At 41.2% G+C, this 18,381-nt stretch overlaps 1 protein-coding gene across 5 annotated transcripts in view; it reads right to left on the bottom strand.

Annotated features, from left to right (window-relative positions):
- The window catches only part of TNRC6C (trinucleotide repeat containing adaptor 6C), a 104,766-nt gene that overhangs the window by 69,907 nt on the left and 16,478 nt on the right, over nt 1-18,381 (bottom strand). For all 5 annotated transcript variants that reach the window (XM_054278637.1, XM_054278636.1, XM_054278635.1 and 2 more), the window contains exons 2-3: nt 13,046-13,145; nt 12,478-12,499 (exon numbers count right to left, since the gene is read on the bottom strand). In XM_054278637.1, the coding sequence (XP_054134612.1) occupies nt 12,478-12,499; nt 13,046-13,108 (85 nt within the window). In that variant the 5' untranslated portion in view covers nt 13,109-13,145. The remainder of the gene's footprint in view (nt 1-12,477; nt 12,500-13,045; nt 13,146-18,381) is intronic.

Consider the following 18,381-nt stretch of genomic DNA (forward strand, 5'->3'; position numbering starts at 1 on the left):
TCTGAGAACTTTCTCTCTATTTCTTTTGAGTATAGTTATAATGTAATATATATAATAAAATAATAAATCAAGCCTTCTGAACATAAGGTCAACATTCTCATCTCCTCTCTTCACCTGCAACCCTTGTAACAGGACAGCCCAGTCCCTCAGTGAGCAGAGCCCAGGGAAACTCTTCTGAGATCCCAGCACCACAGGAGCAGGAGAACAAGGCCACAGGATCCACCCCATGTTTCCAGCAGGGTTGTTGTCCCAGTGACAGCCCTGTGTCACCATAGCAACTTTCACCAAGAACTCACAATGCACCCAAACCAACTCCGAGCTAAATTAACTTATTGCATGTCACCAGTGAGAAATGACTGTTCAGAGGTAATTTTCTGTACTAATGTGTAATAGAGTTAACTCTCTAAATTGAATTAAATTAATTAAATGCTACTCCCAGTAAATCAGATTCTATTACATGAATGTTAAAAGAAATTAAAGATGTTTTAATAAAGATTACTAATAATAACTTAATATTATTACTTAATTTTAATTCAAAAATTCTGCTCAGTTTATTTTAGACACATGTCTTCCCCTCACTAGGAAGGAATACCTAATTACTCCACATGCATTACACACAGTTATTTCATAGAAATGGGCTTAGACTTAGCTAAAAGAAGTAACACCAGCACTTCAGGAAGAAATACAGCTTGGTTTAATGAGTGGCATCCTAAGATTCTTCCTCCTCACTCACACTTTGGGTAAACTCCACACTTTCAATGAGTATGTCCAGTTTCCAAAGGGTTTCATTTCTGCCTTTTGCAGAAAAAAATGAAAATGTCTTGCAGTAAAGCCAATTGCAAACTAAGAGGAAAACACCATGTCTGCCCAGGCAGGGTACAAAATAACAGCCCTTTAATGGCTTTGCAGATCTATCCAACAATGCATTATTAAGTTTGTTTTTTAAGGTAGAATTCTGCACTTTGGAGGACAGACAGCTGGGAGGCAAATCTATCATGCTCCCAATTTCTCATGTAAATAAAAATTGAAAATTGCAGCTGATGGTGTTTGTGCTGTCCCACCACCCTGACTTGAACTCAGGACACACCAAGACACTTTGGGCAAAACCAGGGGGTATTTAACAAAAATCACTCAGAATTATGAACCACATGATCCCGTTTTATCCATTATTGGGGTTTCAGGAAGAAGCTGTGCCTGTGCTGAGAATGCAGCTGGTGACAGCAGAGGGAGCACACAGAGCTGTCACATCTGCCACTGGCCACAGGGTGACAATGAAGTCAGCCCAACACCCAGAGGAAAGGCAGCACTGCCACTGAAAGAATAAAAATGGCAAATAAGGATTAAAACATTCCCTGAATCTCCAGCAAATGGGAGTTAAGGCTGTGACAACCCCGTGGGGTGGAGCAGGATGAGCTTCAACATCCCACCTCCATTGCAGGTATCAGTAAAATGAGATTATGGATTTAAGTGTTCAGTGTTACTATGCATCTAAGTTATCAGCCACAGAGTTTTTAAGTCAGAATTATATCTATTTTTTAAAGTCTTAGTAGCTATAATAAGGCAGCAAATCACTAAGTCTTCTACAGATCTTTTCTGGGAAGGAGTAGCTGAACAACTGAGGAGGCTGAAGACAACCTCTCACCTGATTTCCCAGAGTGATCACTGGACAAAGGAAAAAAAAATTAAATTATTGCTCTTGGAAACTGGCAGGAAGATATAGAAGCTGTAGCAAGATATGAACTACAATGGAGCCTGTGTCAGAAAGGTGGCACTGAACACATTTTCATTCTGGTCCACTCTGAAGCCTTTCTCCTGTTTTGAAAGGAAATGCTACAGCAGGACAGAACTGCCAGTGCAGGACAGGACAGGCTGACACCCCCAGGACCTGCAGGAAGGGTTCTCATGATTTGTCAATCAAGCCTAAACAACTGCAGTGGGAAATTATAGCAAGGAATAGATTTAAATGTATACTGCAGGGAGAAAATGGGTAGTGAATAAACAGGAGAAATGGGGATTGAAAGAGAAACTGCACATTATAAAATTGAGGTCTTTATGGGATAAGGCATCTGAAACTTGGGAGTTTTTCATGAGTTTAGGGACAGAAAAGTGAAAGAGAAGGATTAGCACTGCCCTGAATACATTGGATTACAGAGCTGTGCAATGGGGTGAGCCTGAAAGGCACAGAAAATAAATCAGCCTTAGGTTTTACCTGTGAACAGCAGCAGGTTACTGTCCACAGATCAACTCAGGGGCACCTTTATAACTCTTTAATGACATTGTGCTGGTTTTGGCTGGGACAGAGTTCATTTTCTTACAGGAGCTGGTGTGGGGCTGTGGTTTGGATGTGTGCTGATAACCCAGGGTGTTTTTGTTAGTGCTGAGTGGTGCTCACAGACAGCCAAGGCCTGCTCTGCTCCTCACCCCTGCCAGGAGGCTGGGGGGACACCAGGAGCTGGGAGGGGACACAGACAGAGGACAGCTGACCCCAGCTGAGCCGAGGGAATACTCCACAGCAGATGGTGCCATGGTGACCACACAGAGCTGTGGAGGAGGAGGAAGATGAGGATGTTTGGGGTGGTGGTGTTTGTCTTCCCTCAGGGATGGCAGAGCACCTGCCTGCCGTGACAGTGGGAATCAACTCCCTGCTTTGCTCTGTGTGACTTTTGCTCTACTTATTAAACTGTTTTCATCTCAACCCACGAGTTTTCTCACTTTTACTCCTCCAATTCTCTCCACATCCTGCCAGGGGGGAGTGAGCCCCAGCTCCTGCCTGGGGTTAAACCACAATATACAGATACTGCATTTCAAAAAAATAATTCTCCACTAAGTGGAAGGACTTCAGAAGAAAAACATAAATTATTATAGCCTGAAAATGGTAGCACCAAGGAAAACTGGATGGGCTGTTCAGTAAAAAACAGGAGACACAAAAAGGCCTCTGTGGCGGAGGGGAAGATCAGCTCTCCTGGGCCAAGCAGCCCAGGAGAAGGGGTTCTAACAAAGAAGGGGCTTAAGTTATAGCAAAGACAGGCTGAATATGAAGATTCCTTTCCAACAATAATCAGCATCTTTCAAGAACATCTGTTGGGCCTGTCTGAGAGAGGGGAGAGAGTTAAGACCATCCCTTTTTGCTCATCTAAGGGACAGATCTAGTGCTGTGATAGTAAGACCTCAAGGTGGCATTTGAATTTTTAACAGAGTTGAAGAATCATCAATTCTCACAATTAGTAACTGATGTGCTTCAAAACAGAAGTCCATGAGAGCTGTCTGGCCTCCTAAAGGTGAAATAAATCTGGTTTATGAAAAAAAAGATAGCAACAGTAGCCAAATCAGAAATTATGCCTGAAATGTTAAGAGCATCCTGGTAACAGGACAGGTCTTTAGGAGACTATGCTAAAACAGAGAATAACTTCTGTTAACATGGCAAGGTCACCAGGAGCCTGAGTCACACCACGTTCAGCTGTTCCCATGGGGCAGGTGACAATAACAGTGGCTGCCACGCCCAGGGCAGGATCCAGTGCTGCTGTTAAACACAGGTCCCACAAGAAGCTGAGCATGAGCCACTGCTGGCACCCCACAGGGGCAGGATGCCTGCAGGGAAAATCACCTCCTCTCTGGATGCTGATGCACTCTGCACTGCCTGAACCAGTACAGGAATAACCTGAAGGATCAGCTGCACCATGCACACCTGAGCAGAAGCTTTGGAGCATTTACCAGAGTGTGAGCTGGTTAAAGAGACATTTTAAATAGTCCTGTAGGATTTGTAAAGTATGGGCTACCACCTTTAACAACTCAGGAAAAACATTAAAATAATCTAGCAAAACACAGGGAAGCCAAGGGTTCTCAGAGTAGAGGAATGTCAACACCAGGCAGTCAACAAGAGAACACAAAGGTCCCTCAGGCCAAACACTTCACACACAGTGTAAAAGAATCAAAAATACGTTTTCATTCCCTTCCTTTTCCCAAGATAACCCTCTGCAGCATTTGTACAGTGACTATTCCAGGAGCACCTACTAGTGTTACAGTTCAGAGTGGATTTCATCCTTCCCTTTGCTTAGAAACCCAGCATGTATCTCAAAACAATCATTACCAAAGAGAGCTAATGCATTTCCTGATGAACCTCTCCTCCAGCTCACAGTCTGCAGATCTTATCAACATTATATTTATATGCCTTACAAGCCTCCTCCAGGTAGCAAGATGATAATCTAATAATGGAAAGTGGTCAGCACGCTGCAGATAAATCAAAGCTGATAGGTCATTTTGTCATGGGAAACTGTTAGCTGCCTTCTCCATGAAAACCTGTGTGAGCCAGGCCTCAAGACAGAGAAGAAACTGCCTTCATGGACATGTTTCTCTAAAAGAACAATAAAAGTGAACAGCAGACTTTAGTTCAGAGAGTAAAGGGAGAAAGAAGCACACTGATGAACAGTGCACTTATATTTTTGGTATAAAATCACTTCCAAGGAAAGAAATCTCTGCAGGGTGGGGAGGAGATGTGGGATGGGTGTTTGTTGCTATCAGTAGTTACAAAAGTGGCATCTACAAAGGAAATACTGGGGCATACGTGCTCTGATGGAGGGCAAATATCAGACAACATTCTATTCATAATTGGAAAACAATTATTTTACAAGCCGACTGACAGAAGAATAGAGCATTTGCCAATGCCTGAGCTGCTGCAATGCCAAAAGAGCAGCAGTTTGGCTATTTCACAGCCCACAGCCTCCACACACTGCACTGGGGAACAGCAGCAGGGAGCAAAGCACCCACTGTGGGCAGATAAATGCCATAACCCAGCATGCAGTTTGAGCATAACCAACACCACGAGCACTGTGCAGCTGGGTTAAAATTTATCCATTAAATACCCAGTTGTCCACAACTGCATTGGCAGTTTTGCTGCTGGGAAAGCAAACTGGGATTTATCTGAGAGCATTTCCCACTGACAATGAGTCTAGACTAGAAAAGCCTCGCTGTGTTGCCCAGTCTGTGCTTGCTCTCTCTTCAAAGGGTATTCTTGGAGAGAAAATGTCCTGGGCTAGAAGTGCATCTGACAATGGATCATGTAAAGAGAAATCTGATGATGCACAGGGTATCAACCCTTACAACCTAGAGTATTTGAAAAGTGCTTTTAACCAACTGTGTCTAGTGTTGGAAAAATCCCATTTTTATCTAATTCTAGAATTAACTATTTACAGGTCAGGCTCTTGCCATCTTCAACCCAATAAACCCATATCATTCCTAACTGAGGAAACAGAAAAAGCAATATTCTTCCTGTATTTATATTATGAGCACGTGCCAAAATCTGCAGAACAGCAAACTACAACAGACCATCTCTAAAGAGAATAAAAACTACCTGAGGAGCACTAGGAGTACCTGCTTGAGCCCTTACCTGCTTTTCCATTCCTAGATGAGGAATCTGCAAAGCTCACAAGGCAAGCACTGACCAGTGAGAAGCCTTAAGTTTTACCTTTCACATTTTTCAGATTCTGTACTGCCTTAGTGTGTGACTCTGAACTTCATATAAAGTGTTGGCAGGTTCTCTGCACAGTTCAGTCAGACAAAACAATCCTTTTCCAGCCCAGAACACTGTTGGAGCTTTTGGGCTGTTTCAGGACAGAAAGTGTAAACAACAATAAATTGAGGAGAGCAGTCTGGGAGGATGGGACTGCACAAGCTGGAGCTGTAATTGGACAATTAACCCCAATACCAAAATGGACCAAAACTTATAAAAGTGTGAAAACTGGTGACTCAGGGTCTATCTTGGGTGTAAGCTCTGTCTGGGCTCTTGTACTGCCCCAGCTGTATCCTCTGAAGGCCTTTTAATGAATGTGGTGTTGTGAGGATCTCAGGACAAGGTGAGAGATGAGAATTTGATTCCATGTTCTCAGAAGGCTGATTTATTATTCTATTGTATGAAATACTATACTAAAGAAAGAGAAAGGATACATCAGAAGGCTAAATAAAAATGATAATAAAAACTTGTGACTCCTCAGAGTCCCACACAGCTGATGGTGATTGGTCATTAATTAAAAACAATTCACATGGAACCAATCAAAGATGTACCTGTTGGTAAACAATCTCCAGACCACATTCCCAAGCAATCAGATAATTATTGTTTTCATTCTTTTCTGAAGCTTCTCAGCTTCCTAGGAGAAGAAATCCTGGAAAAAGGATTTCACAGAAAATATCATAGTGACAAATAAAGCCCTCTTTTATTCCTTTAGCTCTGTCCAGCCTCTGTTCCAGGAGCCTCTCCAGGCATCACCAGGACTGGAGGTGCTTCACTGGAGCAAAGCAGCAGCAACTCCAGGCAAGGACATCAAAGCACCTCTGAGGGGCAGCTGTTCTGTAAATCCAGCTCAAGCCTGGAGTACATTAGGAAGAATATATTTCATGGTTACTTCTTTTATTTTCAAATAACCCCAGAGTTATGTGTTTGTTTGTTTTCCTTTGAGAGATAAATGTTTTTTCCCAAAAGCCTGTACTAATTGCTCTGTTGTCTGAAAAGAGCATTTCTTTGAAAGCTGGGGAATCTGTAGCTTCCCAGGAGCTACAGAAGATTTAAACCTTCAGAAGTGTCAGTGCTTGCTTGGAGGGCTCAGGTTGTCCAGCCCTAACAAACCCTGCAAAAATTATCAATGCAAATCTCTCTTTGGGCACCTTTGACTTGCAAACAGCAAGACACACACAGAAAGAGCTACAAACCCAAATAATGTTTACCACAGATTATTTACACATTTACTGTTTACCTTTTATACTTCGCAATGGCAATGTTGAAGGTACTCATAATATTTCTTGCACTTGTGAGAGCAAAAAGCTTATTAAATACCTCACAGTCACTCCACTTGAAAGAAAAGCAGGTAGGAAAGTAAAGTTTTTTCTTTAGTATTTTAACTCCAATTCTCCCAGCTCATCCTTCTTGCTTTGTCTCCTTGACTATGCAATTACTCCTCCTCTCTGCTTCAATCTTTTTGCATTTTCTACTCCTCTTCACCCAGTGCTGGACTCACAAATTACCTCCATCCTCTATTCTGTGCAGGCTGTAAAATGGTAATTACTGCTCTATCAGAGAAGTGATATCTCAGTGGGTTTTATGAACAAATTCATGTTTGTTTAAAGACACTTATAGCAGCAGAACACCCCCATGATAACGTTTATCAAAAAGAAAACGTTTCTGTGTTACAAAGCCTTAACATATGGCCACAGGTTATCATTAAGTTATCAAGTGACTGCATTTTAAGATCTAATTGAAGAACTTATTGCAGGGCTCCCCCTCCTTCTGCAATGATGATTTATGGCACATTTTGTCACTACAATGTGCAGCAGTTCAGTACAAACACAGCACTTAACTAACAAGATGACAGAGGCAGATATTCCAGCACAAGCTATAAATACTCAAATGAGTCAGAGGTTGTAAATCTGTTGTAAATCATACCTAATTTGTAGGCTGGAACACATTTTCTAATCTTATGGAAAATGCCTCTGCTGGTTCCTACAATAATATGACAGGAACTAGAAAAACTCAAGACTTTTCTTTTGAAAAGACTGGTTGTGTTACACTCTGTCAGAAATCTACTTAAAATCCTGATGAGATTCTCTAAAAAAGTTTCATTTTCCCTTTTTCCTATGGAACTACCACTAAACATCAATAACATCTACCACAGCCAGAAGGAGCACATTATCAATATACACAAACTTCATTTCTGTATGAGCAGAATGGAGGTTACAGGAAGGTGATTCACACACGCATGAGCACAGGCAGAGAAAATTCTAACAGCCCATCTGGGCAGGGTAAGTAAAGAATCAATTTACAAATATGCAATGATCTACATGGCTGATTTGGAAATAAAATTAACCCAGCTTTGGAAACAGGTATGCTGCAACTCCTGTCATCCCAACAGAAATGCCAGAGCAGGGGATGGAGTCTTAGATATTTTCATCTATTTTTTCCTTTTAACTCTCTTTTCTAATAGAGCAGAGCATGTTCCTCCAGGTAAAATATCCAACTCTGCCAGATAACCTGAAGGAAGTATGCCAACATTTGTGACACCACAATGGTTTACCCAGCAACCTCACACTGTTACATGATTTCTGTTCAGTCCCCCAAAATAAAATGTATGAAAGCATAAACGTTGGCAGAGCAATCTCCCAGCCTGCAGACAAGCTCCCTGACTCTGCAGGCTGCATATTAAAATCATCACACTCTGAGGAGTCCCAAGGCACACAGCCCAGACGGCCTGGGGGAGGGGACAGCTCCTCACAGAGCACAGATGGAAGGGGATGATGCTCAGCTCAGGAGCCACTGCACCTCTGGGACAGAGGACAGGCAGTGCTGAGCCCCAGGGTCACTGCAGCCACTCCAGCTCCTGCAATCCTGCTCCATCACTACCCAGCATGAGCTGAAATTCCCATTTTCCCCTTGGAAAGCCCACCTCTCCCTGCCTGGTCCCATGCCATGAACATGCCAGACAGACCTGCAGGGATCATGGAGGTCCAAAGGCACAGATTGACCAGCTGTGCTTTACAGTCAAGGGATAAAAATATTTTCCAGCTAACAATTCTAATAAAAATATTTACCAAAATACTTTTTATGTTACACTAACTGCAGTATACAGGCTTAACTGTTTTTACTTCTCTGTTTGCAGATCTAGCACTTACCTTTATTGCACATAAAGCTGGAGGGCTGGATGGATATTTTGCCTTTCAATTACCAGGGTGGATGTTTGAGTAACAAACAACTTCAGCTATTTTATATCAGCTTTAAACAGATGCATTCAGCTGAGGTGGGAGGGGAGCAGGCCAGGAACTGATCACCTGTGCTGACTAAACCTGCAGGAGGATGGCTAGAAGAGAAGCAGGCAGCAAAACCCACCCTGGCAGTATTTATGACAAGCACAGCTCCCTGAAAGCCCCTGTGGTTATTAAATAAAAGCCATTCCCATACTAGTGACCCTTTACCACACAGAACAGAGCTCACAATTACAGCTGAATGTTTTCATTAGAAAAGCCTTTATACACAAAGTTTCTTGATCAAGTGCACATAAACTGGCAAGAGTTTATACATGTAAAATAAACACTAATAGCCTGTGCTCAATAGTCCTGTTCTGAAAAAAAATTACCATAAAAGAACAACAACTTGAATTTGCAATAAAAACCTGCTCATTTCCCACCTCATCTAATTCTGCAGTGCTTCTCTCCAGCTGAACAGGAAGACTACTTTCATTTGTTTTCAAGTAATTGAGAAACATTTCAGGTCTTTATCAGCTCTCCAATCTCTCTTCTTTTCACATTCCCTAGAATTGTTGCCAACGGGGTATTTATAAAAGATCCAGCCTCACAAAAATACTCAGGCAAACAACGCTGCAGGGAAAAAAATAGAAACTGAAGGAGCTGTAGAGAAGATTTAAAGGGTTGGATCATTGTTAAAAAAGAGAAAAGAATTTATTTCAGTGGATGCAAGAGCTGTGTGAGGGAGCACTGCTAGCCTGGGCTCCAGCAGCAGCACATACCTTTCCCCTAAGGGTGGAAATGTGTGTTTATTTTGGAAGGGTTTGTGCTCCACATCACAAATGGAAACATTCAGCTGGGGCTGAGGCCTCAGAGCAAGGCTGAACTGACAACACACCACAAACACACCCCCACAGGAAACCTCCTTCCTCCTTCTTCCCTTCTCTTTCCTGAGGCCTCACCAGAGACTGAACCTGCAGCAGCCCAGACCAGCTCCGAGCTACATGAACAAACCACACGAGTCCATTACTGGCCAGGACAGCAACTCCACAGCTCTGAGACAGACAAATCCATGAAAAACTAACTATTAATTAAAAACAATTAGACCTTGGTCACAGGTTTCTAGCACAGAAGAAGCCAACTCCTCCCTTCCTCTCAAGCCTCACCACCTGGCCCTTTCTACCCACTTCAGCCAAGTGCCTTCTCCTCACAAACACTGCTGAGAGCAAACAGGGGCTGCACAAACACCCTGCCCCAGCCAGCTGAAAAACAACCTGACAAACCCTGCCAGATCCCACCTGCACTTGTGTGAGTTCTTTTTCTCCACTAGGACCCAACTAGTGCAAGCACCTCTCACTGCCATGGCAACCCACTTGCAGAACTCAGCGACACACACATAAAATTAAACAATTTTTTTTAAGTTACCACAAAGAGCTCCATTAAATAATATTTATAAAGATCTCACCTACCAAAATCTACATTTTGCAAAATGTCCAGCTTTAATCTCTGATTTAATACATCCTGCCCACTGCCATGCATTACCTGCTGCAGTCCACTCACTCAGTTTTGCTGTGCCATGCTGTCATCACAAATAATTTAATTGCTCTGCCACAGATAGGAAATAAATTAACTAAATTCAATGATAATTCCTCTGCTGCCTTTTAGTTCTAGTAGCATGTGTCACTTATCCTCGAAAATGTATCCAAATAAAGCACTTGGTGCAGCATTGCAATAAAGTTTACAGTCAACTCTGAATATTGTAGGAAAAATGTTCAGTCAGCTTTCTCTCATTAATTTTGTAATAATATTTTATCTATTTTAAGAAATTCCCGCTACCTCTCATAAGCTCATGCACACCCCTCCTAAAGATAAATGTAAGGAACTGCACTATAAAGAGGAAATAAAATATTTCCACAGGGCAACCTGAAAAGCAAGGAGCATTTGCCAGACAAAGGAAATTCAAAGAAGGGTCACTCACAGGACTGTAAATAACCCCTGGCCCTTGCCCTGAGCATGAACAGGAGGTTTGGGCTCTCTGTAGGACAGGTCCCCCCTTCCAGTGATGCTGAACCACAAAAAAGCTGCATCACTGCTCTGACAGAGTAAACAATAAATGCCAAAGCTGCTTAATCTCTAACACAACTATCCTGATCCACTGCTGTCTTCTCCCTGATCCATATTTTATGGCAGCAGAAGATGCTAAAATACATGGATAATGAACAAAAAAATCTAACAGATGGAGAAATGCAGTCCCTAAATTTGAAAGAAACAAACTCACAAGCATACCTGAAAAACTGAGGTTATTAACTAGAAACTTGAACGTGGCAGTTTCAAGCAATTAAAAGCAAAGCTGTCACAACACAGACAGAAATAGTAACATCCCACAGAGGGAAAGCAGAAGGCTCTGTGTCTCACTCCTAACAGAAATGAAGAGCCACGGCATTACCACGTGAAAATGAATTTAGTTACCCTGACAGCAAAAACATCTGCTGCTGAATTGTGATATTAAAAAGTCATTATAATCCATTATAGAACAGTGAAACCTTTTCACACAGAAATGAGCTGATACACAGAACAAAACAAGCAATGCTGTGAAAACAGAAATATTCCATTTAGATAGAAATTGCTCCTATGTATCTTAATTCCAAGGTTTTTCATGTACCTAAGTTTTGATGGGACCCACATACCTCTGCTCCCTTCTCCTGAAAGTAAAATCCAGTGTTACAAATGACATGAAATCTCACAGTGCAGATGCTACAGAATTTAAACTAAAACTTTCTGACCTCTCCCTTTCTACATAAAAACTCAGGAAGAAAAGGACAAAATTTTGATAAATTACTGTTACAGTATCTTCATCATGCAGTTATTACTTTATTTCTCTGAATTCATCTCACCAAAGTAATATTTCATTTCTGCTGTATAAATCCTAAGTGTTTGAAACATAAATAAATCATAAGTGTTAGAAACATAAGTTGTTTAGTCCAGCCTTTATGTCAGGCTTGGCTCTTCCTTAATTCTCATTCTTTGGGTCTCTGGGAAGCTCCACTTGCCTGGCTGTCACCTAATTACCCACCAAGAAATGACAATGCATTTGAGCTGGCTCAGAACTGAGACACAAAAAGCTCTGTAAGCCATCAGATGCAGAAGAAAGACATTACCTTGCCTCTCTCCCTCACCTTTCTGAAAGGCACAGCTTCATTAACTTTTCTCCCAGGGAAGCTGGCAGCCCAGAGCCCCCAAAGGGAAAGGCATTTCTTACCTCTGCTGCTTCCTGACCCTGCTGCAAAGCAGCTCCACTCACTTCCCAGGCAGAAAAGCCACACAGAAAGAAAAACAGGCAGTGGTGGCAGCAGGGGAAATAGTTTCTTCCAAGCTCCATGAATTGAGTTTACACATTAAATTGAGTTGAATTGTGCAAGGGGAAAGGGGCAATTACTTGTCTTTGAAACAGATAAATAACAACTAACAACTAAATGGAAAACTGCATCTGTCTTGACAAAAGAGATGACACATGCTGTGTTATGGTTCACAGAAAATTAATCCATATATTCTTGTCAAAAGGCTGCCATAGAATACACCCAGCAAGATAAGCCACAGCTTATGCTGAGAATCCCAACAAAACTTTAGGAATATAACAATCCTAGTAAGATATATTCTCCTCAATAAACAGACACAATGAATAAAAAGTACAAGCACATTTTTTAAACAAGCTTATCAAAATATCAAACATTTCACAGAGAATAAACATGAATTTACCTTTGGTTTTTTGTTCAGCAGCCTGAAAGAAGAGAAGAACAAAACAAATCAACCACTTGTCAATACTGCAAGTGATACCTCATAATTATAGGGCTGCAGGCCAAACTTTTTGCAGAAACTGCTTACATAAACCAGGCATTTGTTTCATTTAAGGACTAGAGAATTTTAGTTTAACTCCATGTGACAGAAATGCCTGCCTGAAGCCAGAAGGAAATGCCAAAGAGGAAGTGTAAAGAATGACAAGAGAGGGCAGCAGCCCCTTCCACCCACCCAGCCTTCCCTCTCCTGGGGGGCAGAGCCTTTCTGGACCCTTGAGCATCCACCACAATGAACTTCTGTGGCTTTGTCCAGCATCCCTTTGAACCCACCCACGCCCCCACCTTGCACAGAGGACCTGTTTATTTTATAATCTGTCTGGAACTTTTTATGATGCCTGATTTTTATACCAGAAAAGACAGCCATCAATTCTTATTTCAAATTAAAACTCCCACAAGTGGAGCTGCAGCATCAGTAGCCACAATCACATTAAAAAGTGAAAGGATCAATTACAACAGGAACATGAACAAACCTTTTTCTGAGCACCTTCCTTCTTTTTCTTTTCTTCCTGCTTTTTCTTTTTCTTTTCTTCCATCAAATGTTCCTCTTCTTGTGTTTCTTGTTCTTTCTCCCTGATAAGAACAAAGGTTAGGAAGAGTTTTTCAGTAAGATGAAGTTTCTCTGGGAAGGTGAATAATCCATATTTGCATTGCTAACTTTCTACATCTCATGTCTAAAAAAGGCTGCTTCTAATGCTGCAATAAAAACTCTAAAAAAGAGCTGTTCCAAAATTGAAATTCACAACAAATAAAATAGCAGGCAGTGAGAATTCAGAAAGGACAGATTTTATTTGGAACCTCTTTCCACAATCACTCATAAGCACTGTTTAATATTAGCATATCCTAGGGAAAGAAAGTTTGAAACTGGAAAAAAAAGGAACAATCCCAAGTAATGAATGCAAGTTCTGCTGGCTTTCAGCAGCTGTGATTCACAATACACCTTGAAGATCATGAGCAACTACATTACTTTCATTACTTTGGAACTATTTTTCTCTTTTTGATCAAACACATGCTGCATTAATTTTCCACACGCATCAATTTTGTTCTCAAGAGTTGTAAACTAAGGCCCAGATGAATTCCAATAATCATATTTTGTGCTCATCCTATAAATTCTTGCTGAAGAATTTGCATTAATGCAAAACAAGACTGTTCCAGTATCATCTTGATTAAAAATTAACTTGAATCTTTCCAAATCAAGAAGAACACCCATCTGAAAGATTTTCTCTGCTTCCTATGTCCATCACCGAAATAAATGGTTATAGCAATGACCCTCCCAACATCCTTTCCAATAAACACCAATGCAAATAATTCATTTACTTCTCTATAACTGCTTTATCTTCCTTGACAGCTCTTCAGGTCCTGATCATTTATCACCCTCACAGATCTTCTGAGAAGGCTGTTTCTGATGGGCTGAAGCCATTACCATCACTATTATTAGATTCAAAGCCTTCCAATTACTCCTCAAGATCACTTTTAGCCTAATTTACTATTGCTTTACATCTAACTTGCCAAAGCCTGTAGCCCCCCCCCCCCCCCCTTTTCTTTGTTTGGATCTTTGTTGTTGTTTAAAAAAAAGAGGTTTTTAGTCACAAAACTCTTTATTTTTGGTCACAATCTGTCAGACTGCTCTTTACCTAAAGGAGACAACAACCACTCTTCAGATTTTGCACATTGTGTCTTTAAACATTCCCCATGAAACATTTTGCCTCTTAACAAGTTTGCATTTTCCTACATAGTTTCCCTTTGTTATAGAAAAGGGAACATTGTAACTTCTGATATTTTGGTGCTGGAGGGCGTTGTGGGATTTGGCTTTTTCCCTTGCCTGTAAATACTGACCCTGGCCATGCAGATGCTTTAATGCTTACACAGATCCTGTATGGAGCTCCAGACTAAATTAAAAGCAGATTCCCTTTCCTTGTGTCACCCCAAACTATAAACACTACAGAAAGCAATTCACAGCTCTAAACTCAGGTGTTGGTGCCTTTTTAAGGCACTTTACAGCACTCAGACTATTTACAGAAGTGAGAGATATGGCAAGACCCAGGGTCTGGAACAGCAGCCAGAGGTTGGGCACATCTGGGAGCTCTTGGTGCACCACTGGAGGTCCAGGCAGCTGGAATGGCATTAATTATCTGCTTTGAAAATACTGATTCACCCTCTGTCATGGCCAAAAATTCACACCTGTTCAGCTTCTGCCAGTCCAAAGGGGCCACCTTTTAAACCCTGAGGTTTGGGAAACATCTGCCCTGAGGAATTGCAGGTGGGGATGTGCATTACACCAAAATTGTTAAATCACATTTAAGACAAAGTTGCATGAAACTGTACTTCTAAATGCCTTCTTGTAGGACTTTGCAAAAAGGGATAACTTTGGTTGCCAAAAGAAACTGAGTTGGAGCTGTAATAGATTTGCCTTTATCCCTGTTAGCTCAGTGGAGAACATGGCATTAATTATCTGGTTTTTAAATACTGATTCACCCTCTGTCATGGCCAAAAATTCACACCTGCTCAGCTTCTGCCAGTCCCAAGGGGCCGCCTTTTAAACCCTGTACTGTAAACTGAGGTTTGGGAAATATCTGCCCTTAGGAACTGCAGGTGGGGATCCAAAATTGTTAAATCACACTTAAGACAAAGGTGTATGAAACTGTACTTTTAAATGGCTTCTTGTAGGACTTTGCAAAAAGTGATGACTTTGGTTGCCAAAAGAAACTGAGTTGGAGCTGTAACAGATTTGCCTTTATCCCTGTTAGCTCAGTGGAGAACTGAAGTCCCCAGGACCTCAGAAACTACAAAGAAACAACATCCAGGCCTTCATTTGCAGTGCTCCCTACCCAAGTCACAGCAGACTCTACAAAGGCCCAGTTCCAGTGAAGCTCTCACACTGTTGCCACAGGAAGTTCAGCTTTTTCTGGTTTTTGAAAGCAGGTGAATGAAACAAGTCCATGTAAAATGAGAAACTTTTTGGTTTTCTCTTGCTGGTATTTAAGAAACCCCATGCCATTACAGCCATTCCAGAACACCACAGTTACATTTAAATCCCCTTCAATACTCAGGGCGGTATTTAAAAACAAAAACAAAAAACCACACACAAAAACAAACCACCATCACCACTCTGCCTAACATGCAGAGTTTTCTTTAAGCTATAAAAGTACATAATACCCAACCTCCTTGTTAGGCCTGTTTTTTAATATCAAGTTCCTTTCCTAAAATACCAGGTTGAAAGGATCTCAAGAATCATCTAGTCCAACCAAGCCTTTAAAGGGTTGAACATTTTCACCAGTACCAAAATCATTCCTTACACTGGACTCCACTATCAATTTTTATTTCCAAGCAATGCAGTGGAATTTCCAAATATTCCAAATCTCAGGTCAGTGAAATTTGGAATAGTTGGAAATCCAAGAAGAGCAAACATTTTGCTCCACTAAGAATCCAATGTATATTATGACAATATTAGCACAGCAATTACAACATCAGAGGTAGAAGTGCCGCTCCTCACAAAAACCTGAGGTTTGGTTGTGGGGTTATTTTTTCATTTGTGAGATTAAAATAGCCTTGGATTAGCTCAGAAAATGATACTGCAATTTTTAATGGAGCTCAATTTTCAAACCTGATTTACATAATGACACTTGTGAATACATGTGCTTTAAATATGCTTAAAATAGAAATAAAGCTCCGAGCGGCCTCTCAGATGGCAACGCTTGCTGTCACTTTTAGGCAGAAATTAGTCATCTAAGAGCAAAACAAAAGGAAAACAATAAAAACATGGCTATATAAAGTTTGATTACGTTGTCAAAGGCACATGTTGCAGCTTTGCTTCCTGAGCGACAATTTAATCTTTATTGCAGGAAACAGGCTAAAACATTTCTGAATACAAAGCTCATGTTCTAAAGCAGGAGTGCCTCAGAATATCCCTGTAGGAGTTTGCCTTGTTCTTACATATGGATCTGAATGGGGAGGGATTTTTATGAGCAAGGAGTTTTACTACAGAATGAAGTGGTGTTTTCACAGGTTGCAAATTGCTTATGAAATCCAAGCCTAAGCCAAGGTTATCTTTAAAGTGGAGGTGCTTGAGAGCTCTCTGAGAGCAGGAAAGCAAAAGGAGCTCAGGTCATGGCCACAACAACTCCAGCACTGCGGCTCTGTCATTGCCTGCTGCTGAAAGGTTTATTAATCCCTTTAAAAAATTAACAAATCTAGCTAAGTAGGAACTTGAGTTTTCCTGCTTCCACAGCTTAAGGCACAGCTGGCATTGTGGACCAGCACGGAGGGGACATTTTGGATGAAAATTGCATATTTTGCAATATTCCTTTTAGGAACAGTGTTCATCAACACCCTTCAGGTAGAGTCTATTTGTATTATTGCCCACACAGTGTTTTAGAGTTCAGAAGTTCCTGCAGTAACTGAGGGCTAAACACAGACCTGTCTCTCTTGTCATTCCATGTCACACTGCTCCTAACCTCAACAACCTCATTAATTTTGTTGTATAAGCAAGATGCTGAAGGTTTATTTAATAACACAGGAAAACTGCCTTTTCAGCACAGCATTCCTAATCCCTGCCTACAGATGCCTTTGTCTGGTTTAGCCACCATACTTTAATTCCAAGGTACCTCTTGCACCTTAAATCCTACTTTATGCTGGAACAAACTCCCCTGGCAGTGGTGGAGGTTGCTCTTACTGACAGAAATCCACAATTTGCACACAGCTGCTCAAGCACTGCTCTGGTTTTGACTTTCCTCACCATACAAGAGGTCACTGTGCATTCCTGCACAGGCATTTTTACTAACAGTGATAATGGCAGGGGAAAAAAATGGGAAAAAAAAAAGAAAATCTTATAACTAGAATTGTAAGGAACTGGCAAATAATCATCCAAATGCAGGGTGTGGAGGTTTTATGGAAGGAATTCATAGATCCATGTATTGTTACAGGTGATAACAAATAACAGAGGGTTTGGAAAGCACAGACATGAGCTCTCAAAGACAAATTCTCCAAATTTGGTATCACAGTTTCAAACAGAAAGGAAGAAAATGACTACTTAAGAAATTCTTCAAGATCCCATTGTAAGAAAGAAGTGGCTGAAATCCTGAGGGCAGAAAAGAGCTTGAAGGGTGGTGATGAAATGGGATTAAAAATTAACATCAAAATCAGAGTATCAAACTCTGGAAAGGCAGGCTTGGATTCCTTCAGGACACCTGAAATATTGTCCCATATGAAGAGGAAGGTGCTGTTTCTTGGAAGTCACCAGGAATTTAAACAACAATGCAGATACCCACATGTACAGCAGGAATCCTACACAAAGCAGGAGGTCACCAGAGCATCTGCAATCCTTGTTTTCACAAGCACTGGAACAGATAAACCAAAAATCTGTATTTGCCTATTGCTAATTTTGTTTCCTGCTTCATCTTTGCACGGTGCAGCTCTGTGACCTTTGCAGAGTAAATATGGGTGAAGGGAAGGAGCTGGTGTGACTGGTAAAGTGCCAGCTTTGTTCCCTTGATATCCAGGCTCAGTCATTAATCAAAAAGAGTCAAGCTGGTCCCTAATTACAAGCTCTCCAATCACCTCAAAAAAGAAAGCAGCATGCAAAACTAGGTCAAATAAATAAGAAGCAAATATGAAAAAAAACCAGTGCAAACACACAGGGACAAACTGAGAAAAGCCAGAAAAATATGAGCAAAAAGCAGCAACAAACCAACCTTAAAGTGCATCATTAACATGCAAGAGGAAATATTAGTTTTGATTCTTGCTGGGGAAGGGGGAGCAGTGACAGATGACCCTGTGAGGGCTGAAGTGACAGCACTTTTCTCTCTGTTCA

The sequence above is a fragment of the Melozone crissalis genome, unplaced genomic scaffold (assembly GCF_028551555.1).
Source record: "Melozone crissalis strain CALT ecotype California unplaced genomic scaffold, PUWL_Pcris_2 ptg000026l_1, whole genome shotgun sequence".
Lineage (NCBI taxonomy): Eukaryota > Metazoa > Chordata > Aves > Passeriformes > Passerellidae > Melozone > Melozone crissalis.